General features: G+C 38.0%; 1 protein-coding gene across 2 annotated transcripts in view; it reads right to left on the minus strand.

The window, feature by feature from the left end:
* Nucleotides 1–2,153: 2,153 nt before the first annotated feature.
* Nucleotides 2,154–27,735, minus strand: part of LOC131431239 (uncharacterized) — a 114,109-nt gene continuing 88,527 nt past the window's right edge. The window contains exons 3-7 of one of the 2 annotated variants that reach the window (XM_058596833.1): nt 20,661–20,946; nt 20,458–20,598; nt 20,003–20,065; nt 19,359–19,581; nt 2,154–4,566 (exon numbers count right to left, since the gene is read on the minus strand). In XM_058596833.1, coding sequence (XP_058452816.1) covers nt 3,026–4,566; nt 19,359–19,581; nt 20,003–20,065; nt 20,458–20,598; nt 20,661–20,946 — 2,254 coding nt within the window. In that variant the 3' untranslated portion in view covers nt 2,154–3,025. The remainder of the gene's footprint in view (nt 4,567–19,358; nt 19,582–20,002; nt 20,066–20,457; nt 20,599–20,660; nt 20,947–27,735) is intronic. The other variant, XM_058596834.1, reaches the window with a different exon arrangement.

Raw genomic sequence — 27,735 nt, forward strand, 5'->3', positions numbered from 1 at the left:
TCATTACTGATTTCTGGTTCTACTGAAACATGAATAAAAATTATTTTACAAAGTAGTAACACTTACTTACATTTTCTACTCATCTTTATTCAACGTTTACACAGAGAGAACGGACAACGAAAACAAAAGAAATGTTGTTAGCGTCTACCGCATGTGGCATTTTTCACACCCCAATGCATGCGTTGACATTGTGTGCGTGCGAAAGAATAAGGAAAAACTCATTTATTTTTAAAACTCGCACGAAATCTTTCGATAAAAACGTTTATCAAGCACAGTTTATATACGAATCGATAGAAAAATTAATTATCTAGAATCGTATGTTCTTGGAATTTCCGTTTTCTTTACCGTTTTCTCACAATTTTGGGTAAAGTGCGTGAAACCCCGGGATAGGCAGCGAACTCCCGTGACCACGGCGAAGCGCTACCTTAAAAAGATTTTCTTTGATATCACTATTCTGTTCGAAAGTCGAAAGTTTCGGGTATCATTTCATGCAAAGAGTTGAGTGAAAAACGTGGAAACCGCTTGGTAATTAATAGAAGAGAAAGTAAACAAAGAGCAAATGTCACTTGCTTATACGCCCTTTTGAAAAATTAACCGAGAATTGAAACAACCAAATCAGAACGAATTTCGCCCTGGACCGACTAAGGAACCTTACACGGGGGCCAGTAATGACATTTTAACGATTGGTTAGGTAATGACATTCCAACTTAGCATGGAGATTTTAGTATTACTTCCTTTACATGTTAATTAAAAACAGAGATGCCAGGTCTGCAGATTTGTCTGTAAATCTGCAGATTTGGGGTATAGTGCTGCAGACTTTTTTTGTTGTGCAGAGTTTCGAAATTCTCGAAGACTTTTGCAGACTTTTGAAGTTCTCGCAGACTTTCGTCTGTATTTACAGACTTTTGAAATTTCCGCGACCTTTTTTTTTGCTCGCCAAGTCAGTTTTGCGTGTCATACTTTATAGAGAAATTGCTGCCACCAAGACACTACTGACTGCAGATTTTTTTTTTCAGATTTACAGACTCTGTCTGCAGATATTTGAAATTTTTACCTGGCATCTCTGATTAAAAATAACATTACCTGATAGTAATGACCAGAGATGCCAGGTCTGCAGATTTGTCTGTAAATCTGCGGATTTGGGGTATAGTGCTGCAGACATTTTTTGTTGTGCAGACTTTTACAGACTTTTAAAATTCTCGCAGACTTTTGCAGATTTTTGAAATTCTCACAGACTTTCGTCTATATTTACAGACTTTTGAAATTTCCGCGACCTTTTTTTTTTTGCTCGCCAAGTCAGTTTTGCGTGTCATACTTTATAGAGAAATTGCTGCCAGCAAGACATACTTCTGACTGCAGATTTTTTTTCAGATTTACAGACCCTGTCTGCAGATATTTGAAATTTTTACCTGGCATCTCTGGTAATGACATTACTGGTCCCCGTATTGCTTTGAAAATTTCTCGGAATCGGGTGAGAAAAAGCGAATTGCATTGTCAATTCATTTTCTTCTCGTTCGATTTTTATTTTAATTGAAAGTATGGAAGTTTTGTTGCATAAAATGGGACATTTGGGAAGTTGAAAGTACAGAATAGGTACCAAGCAAATTTTCTAGCTGCTTAATGGTACGCGTGGAACTGTTGACAACTTGAAAGTAAAAAAACAAGGGATTTCCTTCGCTCTTTCAGAGCTAAACCTTGTACTCCAGGAAATGCTTTGGAAGTTCCTTGTTCGTTCGTTCGTTTATTTGGGCATAAATTAGAACAAGCTACAAGCTGAATCTGTCATCTTTGTAGAGTATAGTCCATCGACGGGGACTATGCTTTCAGTAGCACCAGTCTTGGTTTGTCGGGTCCTACTGGTCGATCTCGTGTAGTGAAGCGAAGGCTGGAATAAAATGAAGAAATGCGTAAACACAGCCACCTCCGAGATATTGAGAATCCCTTGGTACCGGAAACCAGGCAGAAATCCAAAAGCAAAACGCCGTCTGAATATTTAATAGATTTATATGAATTTCCACCAGTTCTCCATCTATTGTGTTAAGGTGATGAAGGGTTTTTTTTGGATGTACATAGTAATAGGTTCCGTACTTAATAATAAGGCATTTTGTCGCAAGAAGAATTTTCTTTCCATGTTCCATCATATACAACTGGAATTATATTATTATTTAGATAGTTAAATTTGATATATTTTCTCTGTCTTCTACTCTCATATCCAATTAAATTTATTTTATTTTTATTGTATTTTTTGCTCATTTCGCTCTTTGTGTAGTGTTTGTTGTATAAGAATTCTCCTTTCCTAATAATCAGATGACTTCTCTGGATTGTGATTTTTTTATCCTCAACATTAACCAATAAACAGATTCTTTCATTGGTTATTTTCAAAGATTTTTTGAATACCTTCTCTTTATCTGTCCATCTGCACAACTTTTTTTATTTGAGTTTCATTAATCCTTTTGATAAGTGTAACATCTTTTTAGTTCTACTACCTTGCAGCAATATTTCGCGTCATCTGATTTTTTTTATTAGTTGATTGGTTGGTATGATTTAGTATATAAATCTAGCATCTAGTTAAGAACTCCATTTACTTCGTGTAGTAATATATTAAAATGTCTTTCCTTCCTCTATCGGAAATTCGCATAATTTGTTTAAATTAGTGAAAATTAGCCTAACGAAACGTTCGACCAAATGAAAGATTCTACGTCACTGTGCATTACATACCAACGTTTACACTTTATCAAAACCATGTTGTGATCTACAAAACCCCATTTACACAAGTAGGAAATATTATTCATTCAAAGAAACTAAATTTCGGCAAATATAATTATATTTACATAGTACTCAATTGAATCGTAAATTGTGAAATCGATTAATGTTTACTTGATACTGAATACCATAAGAGTAGGTACGATAAAATCGTGAGCTAGAAACTCTCTTTTTCTCTAACAATACCCACGGTTTCTACGTTCGTATATAACGCGGAAACGAATTACTTGGCGGCATTGGTGGTTACGAAATATTCCGGTATTCAGGATTCTGGTATGGAAGGATCTTTGTCTTCTTTTTCGCGACCGTTTTCCACTGCCAGGATCACATGTTTACCATGCACTTTTGGCTGAGGGTAGGAACTGCTGGGCAGCGACTGCGGCTGTGGCGGGGGATGTTTGGCCTCGTTAAAGGCTGTCGACGGTGCGCCAGAGTTTGTATGCTGATGAACAATCGACTGATTGGACGATTTGTTCGAGGCCATTGTGTGTGGATTACAGGTTGAGTTATGTATCAGCGTGGAGCTGGAACTAGAGGAAGAGCATCCGTAGTAGATCTCCGGTAGACTGGTGCTCTGTTGGATACGGTTTGTACTGGAATCAAAGTGTAGCTTGTGAATTTTTTTCAAAGGCTGGTGGTAGTTAAGGTTTTGCGTCGTAGAAGTTAAATCTCGACTGCCCCGGCCACTGTTTCCCTGGCTGTTATTATTACTACTGTTGCTACTATTGTTACTACTGCTGGGAGTCGCCGCCATCAACGCCCTCGAGGTGGCATTCTGTACTATCACATTCACACATCGTTCTCTTTCGCTACCCTCATAATTCAAGTTACTCTTGTAGCTCGTACTATTACTACTAACCTTATCTCTACTACTATTTCCTGTTATCATCTCATTCATAATGTCTATTTTAGAATCGTATATCAACTTGCGAATCTTTTCATTACTGTCCTGAATCATGTCCTCCAACGAATAACAATAATCATTGTTCATCTGTGGTTTTCTTCTTGTTGCTGCTCGTCCTGCCATCCATCCACTTCCCAATCCACAAACTCCTCCTACACCACCACCGCCCAGCTTGTTCACATGTATGATCTTGTAATGACCTTCCTTTGGATCAGCGGAAAGATTTTTCATCAACAGCGTTTCGTACTCACAAAGCTGCTTTCCGCCCGTTGCAGCTCTTTTTACTTTTCTTTTCCGCTTGTGGTTTCTGTTCTGTCTCATACTAAAGTTACCCTCATCCTCACACGAATCCACACCGCACCCTGCTAAGCCATCATTGTAACAATCATATTTTACAGTCTCAATCATCTCACCTCCATTGTAACCCCCATTCAACCGGTTCGGTTGATAACATTTTCGATATTTCTGAACATTTTTATCGTAGACAAATTTAGTCGCTGGTTTTAAAATCGACCGCACAGCCATCCCACTGCCTTCGCCGAGCGCTGACCCACCAACGACCGATTTGAATGATCGCGGAGTATCACCGATGACGGCTGGTCCGAAACCATTCCCGTCATCCATTGTTCCGTCGTTGATATAGTTGATATGAATCGGAGACAGTTGCAGCTGCAACGACGGTTCCGGGCTCAGGTGACCGTCATTCGGAGTGAAGTATACCGAAGCTTTGCTCTCGTCCACACTCTTCGAGGAAAGATTTTCCAAATACTTGAGATTACCCGGTCCAAGCGGCAGACCATGTTTCGATGCGAGAGATGCATTGGCGATGGCGGCTGCAGCGGCGGCCGCATCCAGCTGCGATAGTTTCTCTATTTTGGCTTTCAGGTAGACTTCGAAACCTGTAACGAGACGAAATGAAGTTTTATGTTTAGATAACAATTTTTTTCATTGGAAAAATAATTTCATTAAAGTGTTCCCATAACCATGGTAGCATGGACACAATGAGCTAACATAATCGAGGCGAAGCGGACAGAGGTTGGATTAACAACTCTGGTATTTTTGCATTTGAGCGAAAATATTTGGATAGTATTTTTAATTATTGTAACCTCAATCTATAAGATATATTATAGTAATAAAAATCTCATTCATGTGGTACTGGGTTACGATAAAATTACGTTCTGTCTATTTTTTTCTTTTTGATTTTATTTTAAATTTTCGTATTCTTTTTAATTCTAATTAAACGAATATTCGAAGCACTAGGCGAGACAGCAAGGCAATTCGGCGACAAAGACTTTTCTTTTATTGAATGCTGAATACGATACCGCTAGAAGTCAATAGCGATTGACTTCCAGCGGTAATGTATTTGGCATTCAATTTAAGAAAAGTAATGATTTTCTGAAAGACATAATTCAAATCCACAAAAACAAAGTGCAAGAGATGCAAAAGAATAAATCGAAGAGTGTACTATATATCAAGTTCCTTGCTATATACTGACTTCTTATTCTCACTTTATTTGTAGCAGGCAACAGTCTACTACTTGATTTAGCTCAGTTGAAATTGCTATATCGAAACCAATACTATATACAGACTAAGGAGCAGTTTGCTGAGGAACTACGTCAAGTGTGGAAACGTCAGATATGACGCATCATTGTGGATACGGACTGCACTATAGAGATGAGTGTGAAGGACCATAAGCCGAATACGAAGGCAGTTCCTTCGTACGTAGTTTTTGTTCAGCTCAATTTATCCATGTACAACGCAAATCAGCTACGAGAGTGCCCACGTGTCGGCAATTTTGTCAGCTTCACGTATGATTTTTGACATTCCGCAAATCGACTGTACTTTGTAAACAATCAACATGGGAGCCGAAAGAAGGGAAAAAATTGTGCACAAATCGGACCATAAAACAGAACCATAAAACAGAATAGTGTGGTCAAAATTCGTGCTCGGAAACTATATGACCAGGTGCTGACCAAGTTCGACAGGTGTCTTCTGATGGACGATGAAACCTATGTCAAGGCTGACTTCGGGCAAATCCCAGGTCAAAAATTTTACTTGGCAACGGCTCGGGGGGATGTTCCAGCCAAATTTAAATTTGTTTTTGCCGACAAAATATCAAGCAAATTTATGATTTGGCAGGGCATTTGCAGCTGTGGCAAAAAACGAAAGTTTTCGTTACAAATAAGACAATGACATCGGAACTATAACAAAAAGAGTGTCTCCAAAAACGAATTTTGCCGTTCATTCGATCCCACGACCATCTCGTAATTTTTTGGCCAGATTTGGCAAGCTGTCATTACAGCAAAGTCGTTCAAGAATGGTATGCAGAGAAAGGGGTTCAGTTTGTTCCGAAAAACCTTAAACCCCCCACTGCCCCCAGTTCCACCCTATTGTAAAATACTTGGCAATCATGAAGAGGAGACCCAAGGCAAAGGGAAAGGTTGTCAAAGACATCAATCAGATGACGACCTGGTGGAATAAGATAGCTAAAACGATGGACGAAGAAGGTGTGCGCCGCCTAATGAGCCGAGAATTCCTTCGAAACCGGGAGGAATAATTTTATACGTATTTTTTCTCAAAAGTATGAAGAAAACGCTACATTTTTATTGAATTCAATGATAAATAACTGAAATACAGACAATTGTCTTTGTTCCAATTCTATCTGAAGCAAGCTTTAGTTGAGTATCTCTAGTACAACCACATCCTTTCCAAGTATGCAAAAAAGTGCCAAATAACGTATGGTTCAGATGACAGAGTAACGGAGGAAATGATTTCTCTTCCAGTGCTAAACATTTCGACAGGATTCATTTTATTTCAAAGAAGTTGCTCTTCATGTAAAGTGAGAACTGTAAATTTGGATTCCCACTTCGAAATTCCGACGTCAATATACCGCGAGATTGTTGACATCGTTTTGTCGATCAATTTGCAAAAAAAGCATATGATCTGGCTAGGTATTTGCAGCTGCGGAAAAAAATCCCAGGTTTTTGTGAAGAACGAGACTTTATTTTGATGTACAAGTAGAAGTGCCTATTCTTCCGTACATTGAATCTCACAATGGTCCAGTCAATTTATGGCCTGGTTTGAGAAGTTGTCACAGCAGAGAAGGATGTTCATTCAACTACTCTTCATTTCGCCCATTTGTCCAGAATATGATCAGCATTTTTCCAAAATGAGTAGCAAAGGTCCCAAAATGGATTGGCCTTCTCAGTCGCCCGATGCCAATCCAATTGAGAACGTTTGGGCTCAAATTAAGATGAAGCTTGGGACCACACAATTTAAGCAGCTTGTTCGCCGAATTCACAAAATTTGGAGATCGTTTTCAGAAGGATACGCTCAAAGTTTGCCTCGAAGGTGTGAAGCCATTATTAACGCTGAAGGGGATGGAACTTGCTATTAATGTATTTCCATGTACGTTTTTGATCTAATAATTTCGTGTTGAGATGTAACAGACTGTAGATTATACAAGAAACTGTAGATTTATACAAGAAACTAAAATAATATAATGATAACGTATGCATTTAAAAAATAGACATAAATTGTCGATCTTTCAAGGGTTAATATTCACCCACCCTGACGAATCTTCCCAATGCTGCATCAATCATAGTATCCCATGAGTCAGCAAACAACATTTGACAGCTCTATCAGTCGAACTCTAACCGTGATGGCAAAAACAGTTAAGCAGCTTCGTTTAAAAGCGTAGACTGCAATACTGCAGTTGTACCAAACACAAATAGCAAACGTCGTGAATCTCGCACTTCGAAATCGATTGATTCGAACGATATGAATAACTAGAAAATATAATAAACAAATTTGTTTTGTTCTATTGTAACTAGCATACTTCGATCTTGCAACGTGGTCAGATAATTTCTTTTTCAACATTTTTAAACTATTACGACCATACAATCGAATGAGTTAGACCAACTTGTTCGTTTGGTGAACCAAACAAAAACGACTCGTTTGTGTGGGACCTAGGGGTGTTATTATTTGTATTTGATTGTACGCTTTTGTTACCTTCTAAAAGAATCATAAAAGTGAAAGATTGAGGATCGTTATTAACTCCTAATGTATTCAATATGTCAACAAAATCAAATGGTGACTGTTCAAGATCGAAAATTGTCAAACCTTAACCTCCGGGCAGCACCCCTTATCCATATCCGATTTAGCTCAAATTTTGCATGGGGGCTTAAACTTTTCAGCACTACCGCTTTACGAAATCTTCGAACTTGATCAATGGCCCAGTACTAGCTTTCAAACGAAATCGTTAAAAGGTGCATATACCTACACACAGATATTTTCCGATCTCGTCGAACTGAATCGATTGGTATATAACACTATGGGTCTCCGAGTTTTTGTTCGATAGTCTGTTTTTCCAGCAATTCTAATACCTTTCTATAGAGAAAGGCAAAAACAACGTAAGTTGGAACACTAAAAAAATGGTAATCAAAATTAGGAAGTCAGAAACTGCAATTGTGGTAGAACGAAGTATGAAACTGCGTTGAATTTTCGTACATATTTCTCTAAATCTCAACAAGTTCGTTCAAGCGGATTCATCTTTCAAGAATTGAAAAATGAATGTGATTTATCTCGACACACCAGAGAACGCATATCCTGCTCAGACTAACTAATTCGTTTACCCTGTTCACATTTGCATTCCATTGAAAAGATCCCTAGTTGGTTATACGAACACTAATCCAATCATCAAAACAGCCTGTTTAGTAAAAAATGTGTGCTCGATTGGCGTCAACTGGTGAATAGGTGTCCCTTTACAATGCAACTACTTTCGCGTACATACGCGACATAAAATAAAAAGTTGATGATAAAATTACAACACCATTTAAATTTGGAATGCGATATTAACTGATGGAAAACGATAGCATTGCTGATGAATCGCTACATAAAAAAAGAAAATGGTGACAAGGGACGCGGACGACCACTACCCTTAATTAAGATTTGGTATAATCTATATATTAATTAATACTGTAGACATAGAAGTTCAGGAAAATGCGTATTCGTTCCGCTATAGCACTTATAATTTTATTTTTAATTTAAACTTAGTAACTGGGGATTCCGGTTCCACGAATAAGATATGTGAATCAAGACTTTCCGGGTCTTCAATATCGGATATTGATGGAACACTCACTTGGGAGGAAGTCCATGAGTTTTATGGTACATCCGAGCCACCTTGAGACCGGTCGCGTGCGAAACGGCAAAGTAAGAGTCGAGTCTGTGCCTGAATGAATGATGTTTTTGTTTGTTTTCAGGTAGAACTAGAAAACAAGTTTGGGCAAAGAAGAATAACATTTTTTTGAAGATTTTTTTTTGAATACTAAAAAACGTAGAACGAATAACGGTCAAAAACTGGTGTAGTTTTTCGCTGTTTGCGACATTCCACAGGTTATGGCGAATGCATATCGAAAAGAAGGGTGCGAAAAAGTTCACTCTAGCAATTTAGTGTTGATTTATTATGGCTCGTTCATTCCATCATTAATTTTACAGCGAATTACACACATCTGATTACGTAGAATATTTACTGCCATATGATATACTTATGACACGAAGCGATTTTCGTACGTGTGTGGTCCGTTGATAGTTAAAAAGAAAAATATTTTCTTGAACGTATCAACATGGGCAAGAGTTTAGTAATGATCTTCTTATCGGGATGATGATATGAGGGCGAATCTATATATATAAAAATGCAGAGATCATTCTTTGTAATCGCATCACGTAAGATCGGATGGACGGATTGAGATGCTTGTTTTTTTGTTTGATCAGTTTTTACCCCCACCGGGGTCGTACATCAAAAAAATTAGGAAAACTTACCGGAAAAGTGGGAAAAACCAATAAAGTTATTTTGTATGGACAATGGAATTTTCCACTGAAAAAGTCGCCAATGATTGCTAGATCATCGATAGGTGTTTGGCGCATAACGAGTTGCATAAGTGTTTGGCCGTCGAAGGAAGGAATACTAGATCGTTGAAAGAATCTTTTGGCGCGCAACGAGTTGTGTGAAATTTGCACATGCATATTTGATTCATGTGGTTCGTCATTCCGAGCCACGTGCTCAATTGGGTATCAACATTATTGCTTGCCAAATGATTCAATGATGGAACACATATGATTGTTCTAGCTATACCGTAAACAGGTTCAAAACTTTTGATATTGTTTACCAGAAGAAGCGTTGTGTGCAATGTAATCAGTTAGATGATTAATGTTGGCCATTGTAGGCGTGAGTTGAACAAATCACATTACAGAACGATTTTTGAACGAATCAATGATATGATTCTCCTGTTTAAATAATGAGATCAAACAAAGAGGTTTGTCTTGCATTTAGCTTGCGGAAGTTCGTTCGCGTCGGATAAATTCTGGTGGGTTGAAAACCATTAGTTGTGAGATTTTATGCATTGACTCGAACGATAAGCTGAATACTGACACAATCACTCCTCATCTTCACTCCTCTATAACAGAAGAATTGCACATTATTTTCATATAAAACTTTCTGATATAGATTCTCTGTACCGAACTCCATTCGTGAATTGTAGGTAGGGTACTAAACAAAATGATGTGGTGTCGACTAATGAGACGACTATTGATAAAACTATTAAACGAATTCAGTGTTCATGTAAAAGTTAATGGAAACAATATTTAAAGGAATGTTAACTTGAACTTTCGTATGTCCAAGAATTACTCATTTTATCTTCATCATCTTTATCGGAGCAAATCTCAACAAGTTATGGGCCTTCATCTTTGTTCATCTTATACTGTGAAGAAGTAAAAGCTCGGCATACAGGCTTAAGATTTCTGCTTCGATTGACTTAAAAATTTTACAAAATATTCTTGAAATGTTTCATTATAACAAATTAAAAAGAAAAAAATATGATTTTTTGAAAATGTCAGGCCCTTGAGTAATAAATTCCTTCCATTGATTTTATAGACAAAAAACTTTGAAAGAGTTTTCCTCTAAAACAGGTTTTGAAAGTCTGTGTCCATCGTCATTCAAAAACTACTGCACCAATTTTTTCAAATTTTGCACACACTTTCTACATATAAAAAACCAGACCACAACGTTTTGCTTTTCGTTGTTTGATACTTTGGGGAGTTTTTATAACTACAAAACGGCGGAATTTTTCGTGAAAAATCGTAGTTTTCACTTTGAACAATCACCAAAAATTTAAAAAATTAAAAAAAAAAACAAACAGAGACGTTGGGGTCTAGAAAAACTTCCACTCTAACTACGCTGCTTTGATTTGTTCACTTCTGATTAGTCTGCGCTGAAATACAGTGGACACCGCAAATCATGATTTTTAAGAAGCGTCCTAAAATATCTCTTCACCGACTTATTTCTTAATATTTTTCCACGAAAAAATTACAAAATGTTGTTTGAATGATGCTTTTTATCATGCAAAACATTTGAATTTATTTTGTTAAAGAATAATTCTGAAAAAAATCGCAAAAATGATGATATTTTTCATCATTTAGACCTTACCCCCCCTTAAGTAAGGAAAAGGTTTCTCGCATTTAAACTTTTACCTTCTATCAGAGGAGTCGAACTTAGCGATGCGAAACATGCGATGTCAAAAATTTACTAAATAATTACTGACTGACCAGAAGTCCTAAATTAAAAGTAAAAATATAGTTTTATCGCTAAATTGTTAATCGAAATTGTCACGCTACGAACATTCATCAAGCACGATTAAATAATATCACCAGACTAGCGAGAAGTGACGAACTAAAAGTCGCGAGGGCAGCTTTTGTAAATTTGTTCTAATCAATTTAAAGTAGTCATCTCAGTTATTTTTGCTTCACTTTTTATTCCATATGTCGAAACCATAGTCTGAGAGAGATCAACAATCGCTATTCGATGCACTGACTCAAAAGATGATTCGCGGTCCATTCGCTTTATTTTTGCGTAACAAAAGCTTTTAACATATTCACAATTTTTTTATGAATTCATCGCAGCCAAGTAATCAGTAAAGTAATGGAAAGATAGTTTTGCAATTCTACTGTCCGAGAACATAAATTCAAAAAAAAATCGGGCGAGACGAAGTTCGACGGGTCAGCTAGTATAATTATAGATGTTCAAGCTATTAATATTATATGACTATGAAAGCACGACATGGATTTCATCGCCGATAATCATTCGAAAGCTGTTGATTATGTAGGTGTAAGCATTGTTCTCGGTTGCGTTTGTATTCACCATTTACATTCATCCCAGGGACTTCGACCCTATTTGTTGCTTCCCCCCGAAGGTTCAAGGTTAATTTCCTTTTTGCTCTCCTGCCATTGCGCGCTACCGGTAAAATTTTGTTTCGTGTGCAACCTTTGGATGGCAATTGTACACGGTCATGGATTGTACACTACGTTGTGCTGGCTTTGTGTGGGAGAGTAGTGACTAGAAGGATAGAATTACAAGGAATACATCCTCGGGATATCGGGTTGAAATGGGGGACTTTGCTAGGGACCGGGCAAACGATAGGAAAATTGAGGTCAAGTGCAACGAGCGTTGTGTTGATACAAAATTCATGATTTTTGATACTAAAACACGGTCAATAAAGCGGTGTGGGTGTTTCATGCAGGCAATGGTGAAATCGAAACTGTCACAGTGAAAATAAATACGGGTATGATTCGAATATCAATAAAAGGAAATTACATTAGAATGTGTTGTGTCGTATGTTGAGATCTAAATCGCTTTTGCTACTCGATTTACTATGTAAAGTTTCAAGTTGAAGCCTCGTAATAAAAATTCATTGTCAATAACTATCCAAAAATGAATGATTTTCCATAATATTCACCCAAGAATTTGTTAAAAAAATTTGTAATATTTAAAATCTTAGATCCTGCAAAAAGATAGTGTTGATGATAAAGCTTTAATTTACAAAAATCTTTAATGCTTAAAAAGTGAAAGGGGGCGCTTTATTCAGCGAGTGCGCTTTATAATACTTCATCCTACGTTTTAACAAGACTAAAACAAATCATTGAAAGTCGATGGAGGTTTGATTTGTCATTCAATAAATTGTGTTCGAGATCATAATCTTCATTGGTATGACCACACACCAGCTGAGATCATCAAATAGATGGTGTCGCTCATGTAACCCATACGCAGCGTAGTAGCCGAGCACAGCATAGCATGCTCGGTTCATCTGTTCAATTGGGCTGTTTCATCATGTGGGTTTAATTGGCAAAACGATAACAGATCGGCTGAAAAGTTCGTATCGTTTCTATGAGAGGGCGCCACTAGAATTAAATCCATACCATTTTCAGTTAGTACCAACATTCAAAAGATACGTGTATAAATTTGACAACTGATTATTAGTTTGTGAGATATTGCATTTTGAGTGCAGTTACTTTTGTTATTGTGAAAAAAATGGAAAAAAAGGAATTTCGTGTGTTGATGAAACACTACTTTTTGATGAAGAAAAGTGCCGCCGATACCAAAAAATGGCTTGATGAGTGTTATCCAGACTCTGCACCGGGCGAAGCAACAATTCGTAAGTGGTTTGCAAAATTTCGTACTGGTCATATGAGCACCGAAGACGATGAACGCAGTGGACGTCCAAAAGAGGCTGTTACCGATGAAAACGTGAAAAAAATCCACAAAATGATTTTCAATGACCGTAAAGTGAAGTTGATCGAGATAGCTGACACCCTAAAGATATCAAAGGAACGTGTTGGACATATTATTCACGAATATTTGATATGAGAAAGCTTTGTGCAAAATGGATGCCGCGTGAGCTCACAATCGATCAAAAACAACAACGAATTGATGATTCTGAGCAGTATTTGCAGCTGTTATATCGAAATAAAACCGATTTGTTTCGTCGATATATAACAATGGACGAAACATGGCTCCATCACTTCACTCCGGAGTCCAATCGACAGTCAGCTGAGTGGACTGCACGCGATGAACCGAACCCAAAGCGTGGAAAGACTCAACAATCGGCCGGTAAGGTTATGGCGTCTGTATTTTGGGATTCGTATGGTATAATTTTCATCGATTACTTAGAAAATGGAAAAACCATCAACAGTGACCATTATATAGCGTTATTAGAGCGTTTTAAGGACGAAATTTAAAAAAAAACGGCCTCATTTGAAGAAGAAAAAAGTTTTGTTTCATCAAGACAATGCACCGTGTCACAAGTCGATGAAAACCATGCTGAAATTGAACGAATTGGGCTTCGAATTGCTCCCTCATCCACCGTATTCTCCATATTTGGCCCCCAGTGACTTTTTCCTGTTCTCAGACCTCAAGAGAATGCTCGCTGGTAAAAAATTTAGAAGCAATGAAGAGGTAATCGCTGAAACTGAGGCCTATTTTGAGGCAAAGGACAAAAATGGTATCGAAAAGTTAGAAGATCGCTATAATCGCTGTATCGCCTCTGATGGTAATTATGTTGAATAATAAAAACAAATTTTGGGAAAAAAATGTGTTTCTATTAAACGACACGAACCTTTCAGCCGAACTGTTATCTCCGAATAGAATCTAGCTACGCGTTCAAGTCCCGTCTATGCGGTAGCTTTTTTTATGGTTTTCATTACATACTTGTATTCACCTGCCATTTTTCCAATCTGTTTTCCTCGTTAGATACTGATCAAATTTAAAACTAACTCAAGGTGGTTTTACGTCTTAACAAGACTGGAACAAATCATTAAAAGTGTTTATCTGTCATGTCATGCATGAAAGTCAATCCAATAAAAGTAGTTTGTATAGACGACATATGTTTTTCAGTACAAGCAGTGGCGTATCTATAGGGGCGAGAGGGGCACTCCCCCCGGACACAACGTTTTTAAAGGGGCGGCAAACCAATCCTTGCGATCTTTTTTTTTTGCTCGTCCATGTCATGATTCCGGAGATGGATTTCAGCAATTTTTGCTTAACCAATGATGGGGGCGGCAAATCCTTTTTTGCTCTGGGCGCCAAATTTCCTCGGTACGCCACTGAGTACAAGCACAGACTAATGCAGTATAATGGCAGTGTAATGTTTGCATTTGAAAAAATAGACAATAATTATTCGATTTTTCATGGGTTTACCTTCACCCGCACTGATGAAACTACCCATGCAGCATCAATTATAGTAACCCATGAGTCAGCAGACAAAATTTGACAGATCTTTCAGTCGAACTCTAACCGTGACTAACTTAACTTTTACCTTCTCTTAGAGCAGTCGGGTTTAGGCATCTGATCAATTCAAATATGCCGGAAAGTAATGACAAAGGTCATTTACTATCCAAACCAGAATTTTTGTATTGGTACTTTGTTCTGTAGAATCGCATTCTAGTGTTTAAAGAACTATTTTTTTCAAAAACTGGCATTTTGCACTTCATTTTTAAAAAGACACTCATCAAATTACTGTCAAATGCCCCCGGTGAACGACCGAAAAGGTTAAATCCGGAATAAAATAAATGTTTTATATTAACTTGTAATAGGTAATGTTAAATACATAACCGTGAGATTGAAGTAGGACTGTTGTCGATAAGGGGCAGATCACTTTAAAAATGCACATTTATTTTGGTACATTGTTCTACTAATGAATTATCAATTTCAAGTAAAATCTCATTAGATTTTTGTAAAATGCTTTGGATTCTGAAAAGAACCGAAGGTTACCATTTCTCCAACTTTCAACACAGTTGCCAATTATTTCCCCGAGCAAAATTCCGATCAAATCGGTTACCTCTTGTTTGGCGAACGGCGCACAAAGTAAATCTGCCACATGCTTGTGTGCCCTTCCCTACAGCGCTAACGTTTCGCACCGAGTCGTTGCACCCATGAAGTTGGGCGTCGTATCAATTTTATAAAATCAAATTTATGTATATGATGTATATAATTAACTCTTGGCTACTACTACTACTTCATTCCGGATTATCATTTTTCATTTTCCGAATCAAAGTATTTTTTCTGTTACTCGCACGTAAATGACCAGCAGCTGAATAATGTAGTCGCGCAGTCCGTGCTCGCATCGCATCCGACACAGTCGAAAATTTCTTACGGTCGCGACGACAGAAACATAGACAATACAGTGCAGTGAACAATAGAGTGTACGAAATGGGCAATTACGATTTAACAAAGCCTGAAACTTGGCCTACAAGGCCAGATTCAATTTGAATTGATTTCAAGCGCTGCAAAGTTAGACTAGCAGCAACCGAAATTGAAATCTTGCTTAAGGAACGAATGCATCTAAACGTTAATGATGTAAGTGAGATTCAATTCAACAAGGCGTCTAACTGTGTGTACATTATGTTCAAACGTGAATGACATGCAATTGTATTTGCTTCGGTTAATAGCGGAGTTCACAGTGTTGATCATGATAATGTTAAATATAATATCCCTGTGTACTTGGTGGACAATGCCATAGAAGTACGGGTGCATGACCTTCCCCCGCAGACCAGCGATCAGTTTGTTCGGAAAAGTATGTCGCAGTACGGTGAAGTTCTTTCCATCGAAAGGGAAGTATGGCGGAATTTTTTCCCGGGTATCCGGAATGGCGTGCGAGTGGTACGTATGCAACTACGTAAAGCAATTCCATCTTACATCATTTGTGATCAAGACGGGATACATCCGTGTAAAACGTTGATTACGTATGCAAATCCTGCACACTACGGCAAACCTTGCACTGAAACTGCGAAAACAAACAAAAAGAAGGACAACCGCTCAACAACGGAAACTAGTGAATGCAGTGCTCCTGTTTCAAAACACCTTCACCATCTAACCAACTATCAAGCGCATCTACAGCAACTGCAAATGAACCCAAGACTGCGATCAACAATGAAAACAAGGAAACGGAAACCACTCACAACTCCAACGATGTAGCAATGGATGATATGAGCAACGGACAAAATGACCTCCAATCTTTGCTAGAAGGAAATGGAAGCTCCTCTCCCCCTATAACAGGGGTTCCCAAACTATTTTGGGTCATGGACCCCCTTACTAAAATTAACTTAGGCCTCAGACCCACATCAACAAATTCCTTTGATAATTCAATTTCCTACTTTTTTAATATTGATGTAAAATACTTACGAATTTCTGCGGATGGTCAAATAAACACAACTTTTTCAGCGTAAATATTTCAAATAACAACTTATATCAAACAATAGGTGGTCGATTTCTAGACCTCGTCGACCCCCATAATCAGTTTTCGTTAATATCGACCCACGCAAAAAGGATATCGACCCCAAGGGGTCTATATCGACCACTTTGGGAACTCCTGCCCTAGAAGAAGGGTGACAACGAGATCCAACAATATAAAAATAATATTATGTAACAAAAACATGGGTAAATCGGCCACGTAAAGCTATACGAAAATTGGCCTGAATAAAAATTGTTATAAAAAAAATATGTAGTCGCGGGATTCATTTCAGGCTTTCAGAAAGTGGCATTTTTTGCGATTTTGATATGCCATGCTGGCTTTATTTGCATTCGTTTCGCACAGCGAATAGTGCACAACATATCAAATTATTCTAGATTTGCAGTTACTGATGATTTTTTCCTCCGATTTGCAAGGAAAGTATTATTAATAGTTCTTTAGATAATAATAATAGATAATATATCAGGTGTACAACTTTGCTTCCGCCGTTTTTTTTCAAAATTAAAAGCTTTATTGCGAAAAAGTGCTTACAGATGCATTATTCAAAGTATTGTCCATCGCTAGCGACAACTTTCTCCCATCTTTCCGGCAATTTTCGGATCCCGGCTCGAAAAAAAGGAGTCCTCTTTTGACGCTATCCATGAAGCAATCCATTTTTCCAACTCTTCGAAGTATTGAAAATGTTGATCTGCCAGGCCGTGTGCCATCGAACGGAATAAGTGGAAGTCAGGAGGGGCGACATCTGGGGAATACGACGGGGGGCAAGATTTCCCATTTCAGCGTTTCCAGGTACTTTTTGACCACTTTTGCGATGTGAGGCCGAGCATTGTCGTGTTGGAGGATGACTTTGTCATATCACTCTTGATATTGCAGCCGCTTTTCTTTTACCGCGCGACTAAGGCGCATCAGTTGCGTTCGGTAGCGATCTCCTGTGATGGTTTCACTCGGTTTTAAGAGCTCTTCATCAAGCAATGCTTCTAGTTGTTCATCTTTGAAGGTTTCTTCTCTTCCATCACCATGTTTGTCTTCCACATCGAAATCACCATTTTTGAAACGTTGAAACCACTCCCGACATGTTCTTTTACACGGAGCAGCATCACCGTAACTTTCTAAGAGCATTCGATGCGCTTCAGCTGCATTTTTTGCGAATTGTAACAGAAAAGTAAAACTTCCCGCATATGGCGAGAATTGGGCACATAATCACTAATCAGACATTTTCGAGCGTGAATAATACGAAAACAAGAACAACTGTCACTGAAACGGCGATGACAATTCGTTAGGCACTGTACACACTCACTTTAAAGGCATTATCATCTATGTATTTTGACCAGCCTCAGCCGGTACAGCCACCTATCGGAAAACGGCGGAAGCAAAGTTGTACACCTGATAAGTTGTATAATATTCCCCCTCGTTGTCCACTTTTCGTTTTCTTTTCCTCCACTACAAATGACCAGAAGCTGTATGACGCAATCGCTCTTGTTTTAAGTGAAACTGGCTTTGTAGAAGAATCGCGACTTCGTAAGTAAAAATAGTTTATTTCTTTCCAATAGGTATCAAAAATCGGTTTTGGTTTTGAAATGTTCTCAATTCAATCGAAATTTGAAACTAACATTAATCTATTTGAGTCTGATTCATAATCGTTTGATTTTTTTAGATCATAAGATCGATTGGTTGATGAGTCGTTTAAAAGTGAGATAACCAAGCGCTCACAAATTTCTATCTCATGCATCCCCGTGAGTCTTTGAAGACATTTGGGAGTAGAATAAAAAGATGCAAAGTGGTTTGTATGTGAAAGCCCTTTATGAAGTTACGACATCAATTGTAATTGTAGTTGTAAAAGTTCGTCAAAAAAAGCCATGTAGTAGAAGGCTTGCCGTTGCATTGCTGAAGTGTGTTTAACACCGTTTCATGAACTTAACTACCAATTTTAGATTCATAAGAAATCGTACAGTAAAAAGCTTGATTGTTCCTAAATTTATTCTATTGTAGACTACTTCCTTGAATTTGTCAAATATGACCGTTTTCCCCGTCCACCTAGAACCAAGATCAAAACACCATGAACACATTTTATGGAAAACAAAAGCACACATACATAGAAATAACAAAAAATTAAAAATCATACTTAAATTCTCAATGGTAGGATACTACTTCTACGGGTTATGGGATCTGATTCAGTGTCGACGGCAGCGAGATGCAAACGTTTATCAGTTTGTTGAGCATTGAAAGAGCTTGCCAGATGCAAGATTGTTCTTTTTGTCTGTCCAGTGGTACTTTTGGAAACTGCAGCTGGTTAGAATCGTAGAATATCGTGTGTCATAGTTTAGTTACATGCTCCCACTGTCGGTAGGCATTTTCATCCACATTTACTGAATTGCTTCCTGCGACATAGATAGAAGGATTTTGGGACGGATTGGATTTGATTGCCAGGGGAAAAAGAATGGATTGGGGGTTTCATTTATTGGGAAAGATCGAAGGAGTAGGCAGTGGTGGACGATTAACATACACATTAGAACAGAATAATTAAATCTAGTGCCACCCAAAATTGATCGGTGTATTATTACTTACAGGTTGAGGGCACTCAATAATTGTAAACCTGCATCCAATTTGGTACCTACCGTCAAACTCTTCATCGTCCTCGTTCCGACCGCGACAATTTTCGAAGTAGAAACTGGGTAGATTCTCCAGCACTTTGTTCAACGTCTGCTGCTGATACTTGTAACCTTCGCGAAGTCGCAGCGCCTGGTGTGCGCTAAATTTGCGAATCTTGTTCCGCTGAAAAACGTAATTCTCACGAACCCAGTTTAGCTGACCGGTGGAATAATCACGAACACGGCGCACCTGTAAGCGAGAGTAATTTTAGGAATCGTACGTTTGATTGCTTAGTAGATTTTCTTTTATATTAGCAATGATTGATTGACTGAGTGTAGAACTCTTGTTGAACCCAGCGATGCAATTGGGTCTACATAGTCTGGTGGGTTATTTCTATCATCGGATTCAAACTGTTTCTGTAAATCAAACAATACACAAGCTATAGAACTTCGAGCAGACTACTACTAATAGCATTGATTATGTTCCTCGCTGCTTGGAAATGTCTCCTATATAGCAATACACCGTGTCGAAAAGTTAGTGAGTGAAAAGTGAACATTTTTTATCTAGATAAATTCTAAACTCAGTCATTCAATTGAAAAGAGGCGTTGTGAAGAGCACAGCAGTACATGTTTTTCGCGTCTCGATTGAATGGGACGATAATTATACTGACCATATGTTTCCTGCTGTTGAGAAAGACTGAATGATATAAATTTTCCCTTCTGTCGGATGCTTGCTAGAATGAGTGAAATATGTTATTCTTTGAAAGATTTCCTCGATCGTCAGATGATTAAGGAAAATACTAAATCGGTTTTCGGGTCGATCGCGTTTTTTGATGGCTTTACTAACGAGTCTAGTTGTTTGAAACAAGGTACGTTTGACTGTAAAATTGTGACAAACAAACGAAGTGTGTAAAATGTAGTTAACATTAGTATTTCAGTAGAAGACTAGAAGTTTGAAATCTGATGAATGCAGTAGTTTCTCATCACAGCTTTTCACTAAACCGATATTTGTACACCAATAAATCAAGAAAAAAGTTTCAAGACTGTTCATAATAAGACGCCTCAATTGTTACGACTAGAAGTGGCCATTGAATTCCTTTCCTAATCTAAACAGGTTCTCACTCACCTGGTCATAATACTGATCTCTTAGGGTGGTTAGGTGATGGGTACCGATATCACGAATCTCCCGTAAATGTTTGGATTGCGTTGAATAACTGCCTTGAATCCATTCTACCTGTTGGGCGCAGTTCTCCTTGATTCGATGCACCTGTTGATAGGAATAACTTCAATATAATCCGAATAATATCGACCATAAAACCGCTTTAAGACCTGCTGGGTGTAATTTTCTCTCAGGCGCTCCAACTGTTGGCTCTTGTAGTGTTCGATGTTGTCCAACATGGCGTAGATTTGGCGCGTTTTGGACGAAGACTTGTCATTCCGGTAGCAGTAACTACAGCAATTCTGGCAGATCAGGTCGATAATGCGGAATCGGATGAACACCCGTCGGATCCCCTGGAAGATCAGTGTCAGAGCGAGGAAGGTGGCCGCCGAGATGGCTCCGGTTATGATGCTGCCGATTTTCACTCGATAGAACACGATTGGATCGATGTATAATCTGTGGAATGATAGGAAATTTACGTTAGTTCTATAGGAAAGTGGTTTTCGAGAGCAGTCTATTTCACAATTTTAATTTTGTGACCACAAATGCTACATTATTTCAATGTATGCGATAACAAATTTCCTTTCACACAAAGCATTGCAACATTCCCCCAATGTTGCTGAGGTAGAAGTTTCGATGTCAGCTTAAGGATTGTGAAAAGCGATCGTAAAACTATGGTTTCCAATAAATTTTCCTTCTTTCTTTGCCCATTCTTTCTAATGTCACGTGGAAACTACTTGACTGTGAAACTACGAACTAGAACTAATTAAAATTTGGCTTAATTACATAAGAATATTGGATTATGTTTTTGGTATTAAGCAGTCAGTAGGATAATTGCACCGATATTCATCCTTCTAATCAAGAAACCACTCCGCTTTAATGATTTTTCGACCTACAATCAATCGATAGCAACTACGAAGTATTTCGAACCGATCGCAGCTCCCGCAATAGTAACAAAATCATCGGTGGTGGAGTTCTTGTTGCTATTCGTCGTCGTTTGAAAGCACAACTTTTGCAGAACGCTTCTGAAAACAACGTTGAGCAGGTATGTGTGAAGATCAGTTTGAGTGATAGCTCATCATTATTTCTCTGTGTGGTTTATCTTCCACCGGACCGGATACGTGACCTGTCACTGATCGATACTAACGTTATGACGTATGCAATCGATCAATACGTTCCTAAGCGAATTATCCAGCCCTCCAAACAGGCTCCGTGGCAAACCGCAGAGCTAATACGTTTGAAAAGTTCAAAAAGGACCGCATTGAAGAAATACTCGAAGAATGGCGGCTTAGTGTTTCGACAAAATTACATGCAAATAAATAAAGTATACAAAAAGACAGCCAAGCGTTGCTACTCTAACTATTTGCGCAATGTGCAAAGGAGGCTAAAGTCCGATCCAAAATCATTTTGGAAACATGTAAATGAGCTAAGAAAGGAATCGGACCTATCCTCGACAATGTTTTACGAACAACAAACTGGTTCCTGCACGCAAGAGATAAGCGATATGTTTAGGAAAAAAATTTCCAGCGTTTTTTCTAGAGAGACCTTAAGCCCGTACCAAATCTCTCAGTCGGCTCTTAATGTTCCCATATCGAGCCAGTCTTTGAATTTAATCAATATCGACATCGACACTGTACTAACGGCAATCGTAAAACTTAAACCTTCACACTCGCCTGGACCCGACGGTATTCCGGCAGTTGTCTTGAAAAGATGTTCAAGTGCAATAGTAACTCTCTTATGCCAACTGTTTCAACTATCACTCACGACCGGAGTCTTTCCCGTTATGTGGAAATCTTCCTACATGTTTCCAGTTCACAAAAAAGGAGACAAAAAGAACATTGACAATTATCGTGGAATTATTGCCCTAAGCGCCATACCTAAATTGTTCGAATTAGTAGTTCTTAAACCAATTTTCGACCACTGTAAACAATACATCGCGGAAACTCAACACGGATTCATACCGAAACGCTCCACTGCTACTAATCTCTTATCTTTTACGACGTACATAATGGATGCTATGTCTAATGCCTTCCAAACGGATGCTATTTACACGGATCTCTCCGCAGCTTTTGATAAAATCAATCACGCTATCATGATCGCCAAACTGGATAGGCTGGGTTTCGGTTCCAGCATTCTTCGATGGATGCAATCGTATCTCTGCAATCGACGGCTGGCGGTCAAAATCAATGACAGCCTATCGCAGGAGTTCTTTGCTTTTTCCGGAATACCTCAAGGAAGCCATCTCGGTCCACTGATTTTCCTCCTTTATTTCAACGATGTTAATTACTCACTAGAAGGCCCACGACTATCTTTTGCTGATGACTTAAAGTTATACCAAATAATCAAGAGTGCAGAGGATGCTTCATACCTTCAGCGTCAACTGACCATTTTTTCAAGGTGGTGCGCGATCAACCGAATGGCTTTAAACATTAGCAAATGCTCCATTATCACATTCACTCGTAAGAAAGACCCTTTGCGGTTTGATTATTGCCTCCATGATGCTGCGATTGAAAGAGTTACTTGTGTCAAGGATCTTGGAGTTTATCTAGACGAACAAATGAATTACAAGCAGCATATTGGTTACATAGTTACGAAGGCTTCTCGTTGTTTGGGATTTGTTATAAGAATTGCTAAGCGCTTCACAGATATATACTGTTTGAAGTCGCTCTACTGCTCACTTGTTCGCTCAACACTCGAATACTGCTCGGTGATGTGGAACCCTCACTATGTTAACGGTGTTCGCAGAATTGAGTCAATCCAACGACGTTTCGTTCGTTTCGCTCTTCGCAAATTGCCGTGGACCAACCCTCATCAGCTGCCGAGCTACGAAAGCCGCGGAATGCTTATCGGGCTCGATACTTTGCAAGTGCGTCGTGACCTGTTCCGTGCAATGCTGATTGCCGATGTCTTGACGAACAATATCGATTGCCCAGCACTTCTTAGTCAAATCAACCTCAACGTTCGTTCCAGAGCTCTCCGCAACAACAACCTCCTCAGATTGCCTCTACGTCGTACTAACTACGGAATCAACGGTGCCGTCATTGGATTGCAACGAACCTTCAACGGTGTTTCGAGGGGATTCAATTTTCATTTTTCCCGCAGCCGAATCAACGTTGTATCAACTTTCACTATACTAATAATTAGAATTTCAAATGCGTTTGCGATTAATAATACTACTAGCACTATTGTGTAGCAAGTGTTACGATCCAATTGAAAAAAATTATACTCTTGTGGCAACATCCAAACGCACTGCAACTAACTTGGATTGGTTCTCTACAACCTTAATTAGTAATACAATTTTTTCAGGACCAACAGAATTATCCTTTTCGGTACTCCTAAACATCTGATGATTCATTCCACGACTCCAGGAAAAATATAAACCGCCAATCGCAATCCAGGAAAATTGAATGAAAATTGTTTAACATCAAAACAATTACAAAAAATTGTCTTTTTCAGAACCATTGACATGAATATCGATCGAATGGCATGCTCTCAATCCAACCGAAAACCACGGACATTTTACTCTTTAGATGTCTTTTATGATCAATACTACAAACAAAAAATTAATTGTTAATTGAAAAAGTTATAAACAATTAAAAGCACAAAAATAAAAATGAAGAGTCCACAATATTGTTTATTTTTTCGACGGAAATTTGTTGCTACATGTAATGAAAAGTCCATAGGCCTCTCACAGAAAAGACGTAAATAGTTTCGAAATGTGTATATTTTTGTTTCGAACTAGCCTCTAGATGACCCAATACCAATATTCATGACAATCTATCTATCCATTAGTGTTTGAATAACAACTGATCGTGTCAGACGATTTCTAGTTTTTATCAAGCTATGGAAAAAGACGCACCAACGCATTCATGCAGAAAAGCAACGGTGCAATTGAATGATTTGCGGTACGGATTGGTCCACCATACCACGTATTCTCCAGACCTGGCCCCCAGCGACTATTACCTATTTCCAAACCTAAAAAGGTTTTTTCAGGGACAGAAATTTTCGTCGAATACTGAGTCATTGCAGAAATGAAACCGTATTTTCCTTTTTTTTTCAAAGGGCATCAAAATGTTGGAGAATTTATACTGAAGAATACAACAGTATTCATGGTATGAAATCGACTATTTCTTTGTTAGGCCCGGAACTTCTCATTCCATGTAGTAATGTAGTACCAACCAGAGCCAATTCGATTCGAATGATACTTTTCTTATATTATTCATATTCTCATATATAATAACGCGGAATTCTCCAAAATAATTATTTTTGATTCATTAAATAAAACTAAAATGTTTGTATGTGCATCAACAAGTAGTTTGGCTACCTCGGATCAAACGGAGTGAGTTCCACTGTTGCAGGTACTTTCGAAACTGGTATAGCCGAAGTCGGTTCGTAAGGCCTTCAAATAACTTGACCTATAAAATTAATTAATTTTTAGCCAAATTTAGAAGATTTCACGAGACGATTTTGACATCGTACTTAGAATGATGGTTTGAAATTTTAAACACTTTGTCATCGTGTAATTCCGGAGCCGGAAGTCGCATCCGAACAAAATGCAGGTGTTTTGTATGGGACCATAAGACCTTTTATTTGAACCTAAGTTTGTGAAAATCGACCAAGCCATCTATGAGTAAAGGTGGTGAGTTCCATTTTGGAGTATATGACCACTATTTTCAGTGCTTCCGGAATCAAAAACAGGGAACCAGAATAGCCGTATACTAAGGTCTTCTTACGCGGTATTTTTATGCGTATCTTATGTCGCTGTTTTACGCGGTATCCAAAGGCACGCGGTTTTTTTACGCGGATTTCCGAAGTTTACGTGGTTTGTTTAATGAGGATTTCCGAAATTACTAGATTTTTTTACACGAATTTCGCAAGTTATCCGGTTTTCTTGTTTCGTCTTAGAAATGCTTTAAAACGTCGAGATCTGGTGTTATCCCGAATATTCCCAAAGTCGATTTTTGTTCAAAAATTTTTTTTTCGAAAATGCACCAGATCTGGAGGTTTCATGCATTTCTAAGACATTCGGCATGAAAAAAATTTCTCTAGTTTAGCGTTTTTTTACGCGGATTTTCGAAATTACGCGATTTTTTCTGCGCGGTTTTTTTACGCGAAATGTATCCCTCGTGTAAAAAATGATCTCAGTATACTCGGTTAATTTGACCATTTTTTTTATATCATTTATTTCACCCCGGCTTTAACCATTTTGGTCGTTCGCCGGGTATTTTGATCATCTACTGACTATCGTTTTAAAATAATTCAGAAACCTGTTTAGATTTTTTTACGAGTGACGGTATAAAACCACTTTAAGTGATGGTATAAAACCTGTAGTTCCAGAACAGGAAGTCGGATTTGGATGAAACTCAGATGTTTTGTATGGGGCTATAAGACCCTTTCATTGTAACCTAAGTTTATAACGCCATCTCTGAGGAAAGACAGTTATTTAAAATTGAAATTTTTACACTAATCGCCCTATAATTCTGGAATCGAAAGTCGGATCAAGATGAAATTCGGGAATTTACTATGGGACCTTACGACCTTTAATTTGAGTCTAAGCATCAAATTGAAATTTGGGTACTCGATTAACTGATTCGAATGGTATGTGATGCTCGACCTTGGTTCGAAAGTGATTGTATAACCTTTACTTATTTGAAAGGCAAAAAGAAATCCGATGAAATACAGCCCCTGGACACGTGCATATTTGATGAATGATGAATAAATGATTGAATTTTGCCTCTTATAATTCACCGGGTAGAGACACTTGTTTTCTCTTCAAAATCAAATGCTTTGATCCACAATTACCTGGAGTTCGGGAAACTATAATCACTAAAATCTTACGTATCGTGAAAAAAGGCGGGATGTCGTGAATACGAAAACAACTGACATGTTCCTTAATACTTCCGAGTATCAATTAGTTGATCGATTGTATGAAATTGTATGTAGAATTTGAAACAATGCACCTAAACTAAAGTACAGATTAGTTACATTTAACAACCTGAAACACAAATATTATGAAATAACCAGTATAGTTCTTTATAATAAAATAATGGTGGCTCTGAAAAGAACCTTTTATGAAAGCGTTTGTGATGGGGAGTGATGAGTTGAATTCGAATTCCGATGGATGCCGCTGACTTCCGTCATCTAATTCCAGGCTGAACTGTTGTACGTGGGTGCGATACTGACATGGTTGGTGTAGGTTTAGCGTTTACAACCGATTATAATCTTCCAATAAAGAAAACATTAATTCGCTGGATTGATCAATGATGCGATAGGCCTAATTTATTGAACGAATCTATTAATATGCTATAGGGATTCGTTTCTAGCATTCAGATGGCCCAAATTGCGTAATTCTCTACGACATTAAATTCTGGAACATTTTTCGTAAAAACAAAGAAGGTTTCACTTGATCTCGATTACTGTGAATTTCACACAGCGGAAAGTTCACAAATCTAACCAAGGTGTTCTAGATTTTCACTAAACTAAGGATATTTACCCTTGATTTGCGAACAACAAATCCTAATAGTTCTTTAGAAAACTTTTGAGCCATTAGAACGGCTGATTTTGTGTAATGCTCTCCACCGTTCCTTTTTCATCAATGCAAATGACTGGCAGCTGTGACGTAATCGCTCTTGTTGGAGACGAAACTAGCTTTGCAAACGATACAAAATAGATCTGCTCGCAGTGGCGATAAAATCCAAACTAATCCAATTTTTGTTAAGAGCTTTCTTTTTACGTGATTTCGTTTGTAGCTTTTTCACTAATGGGCGGCCCTAACGGCTATAAAAATAGCCCCATACAGAATTTTAATGTCGATTATTTCATTTCGGATTTGCATAATTTATTGAAAGAAACTATCAATATGCTGTAGGGATTCGTTTCTAGCATTTAGAAGGATCAAATTGAGGAACTACGATATTCGCCACTTTTCGCAACATTTTTCTCGAACGATTTGTTGTACAGCAGCAGATATTTTGTTCTCTTCCTCAGAACGCGTTCTGATTGGCTGGTGTTGACATGAGTCAAATGAAACATGTTTTTCAATAGTTTAATATTGAAATACTTCCACGCTTCTGTTATACACGTTTAAGTTGAAAAATTTCGATTCTATTGGTAGTTAGACTATATAAATCCTTTCACAGATCACTGAGCTATGAGCTTTAAAAATACGAGCAAGGCAAACGCACCTTATGAATTATTCTCTTTTTTTTATTCAATAATATATATTAAGGCACACGTTAAGCTATA

The sequence above is a fragment of the Malaya genurostris genome, chromosome 2 (assembly GCF_030247185.1).
Source record: "Malaya genurostris strain Urasoe2022 chromosome 2, Malgen_1.1, whole genome shotgun sequence".
NCBI lineage: Eukaryota > Metazoa > Arthropoda > Insecta > Diptera > Culicidae > Malaya > Malaya genurostris.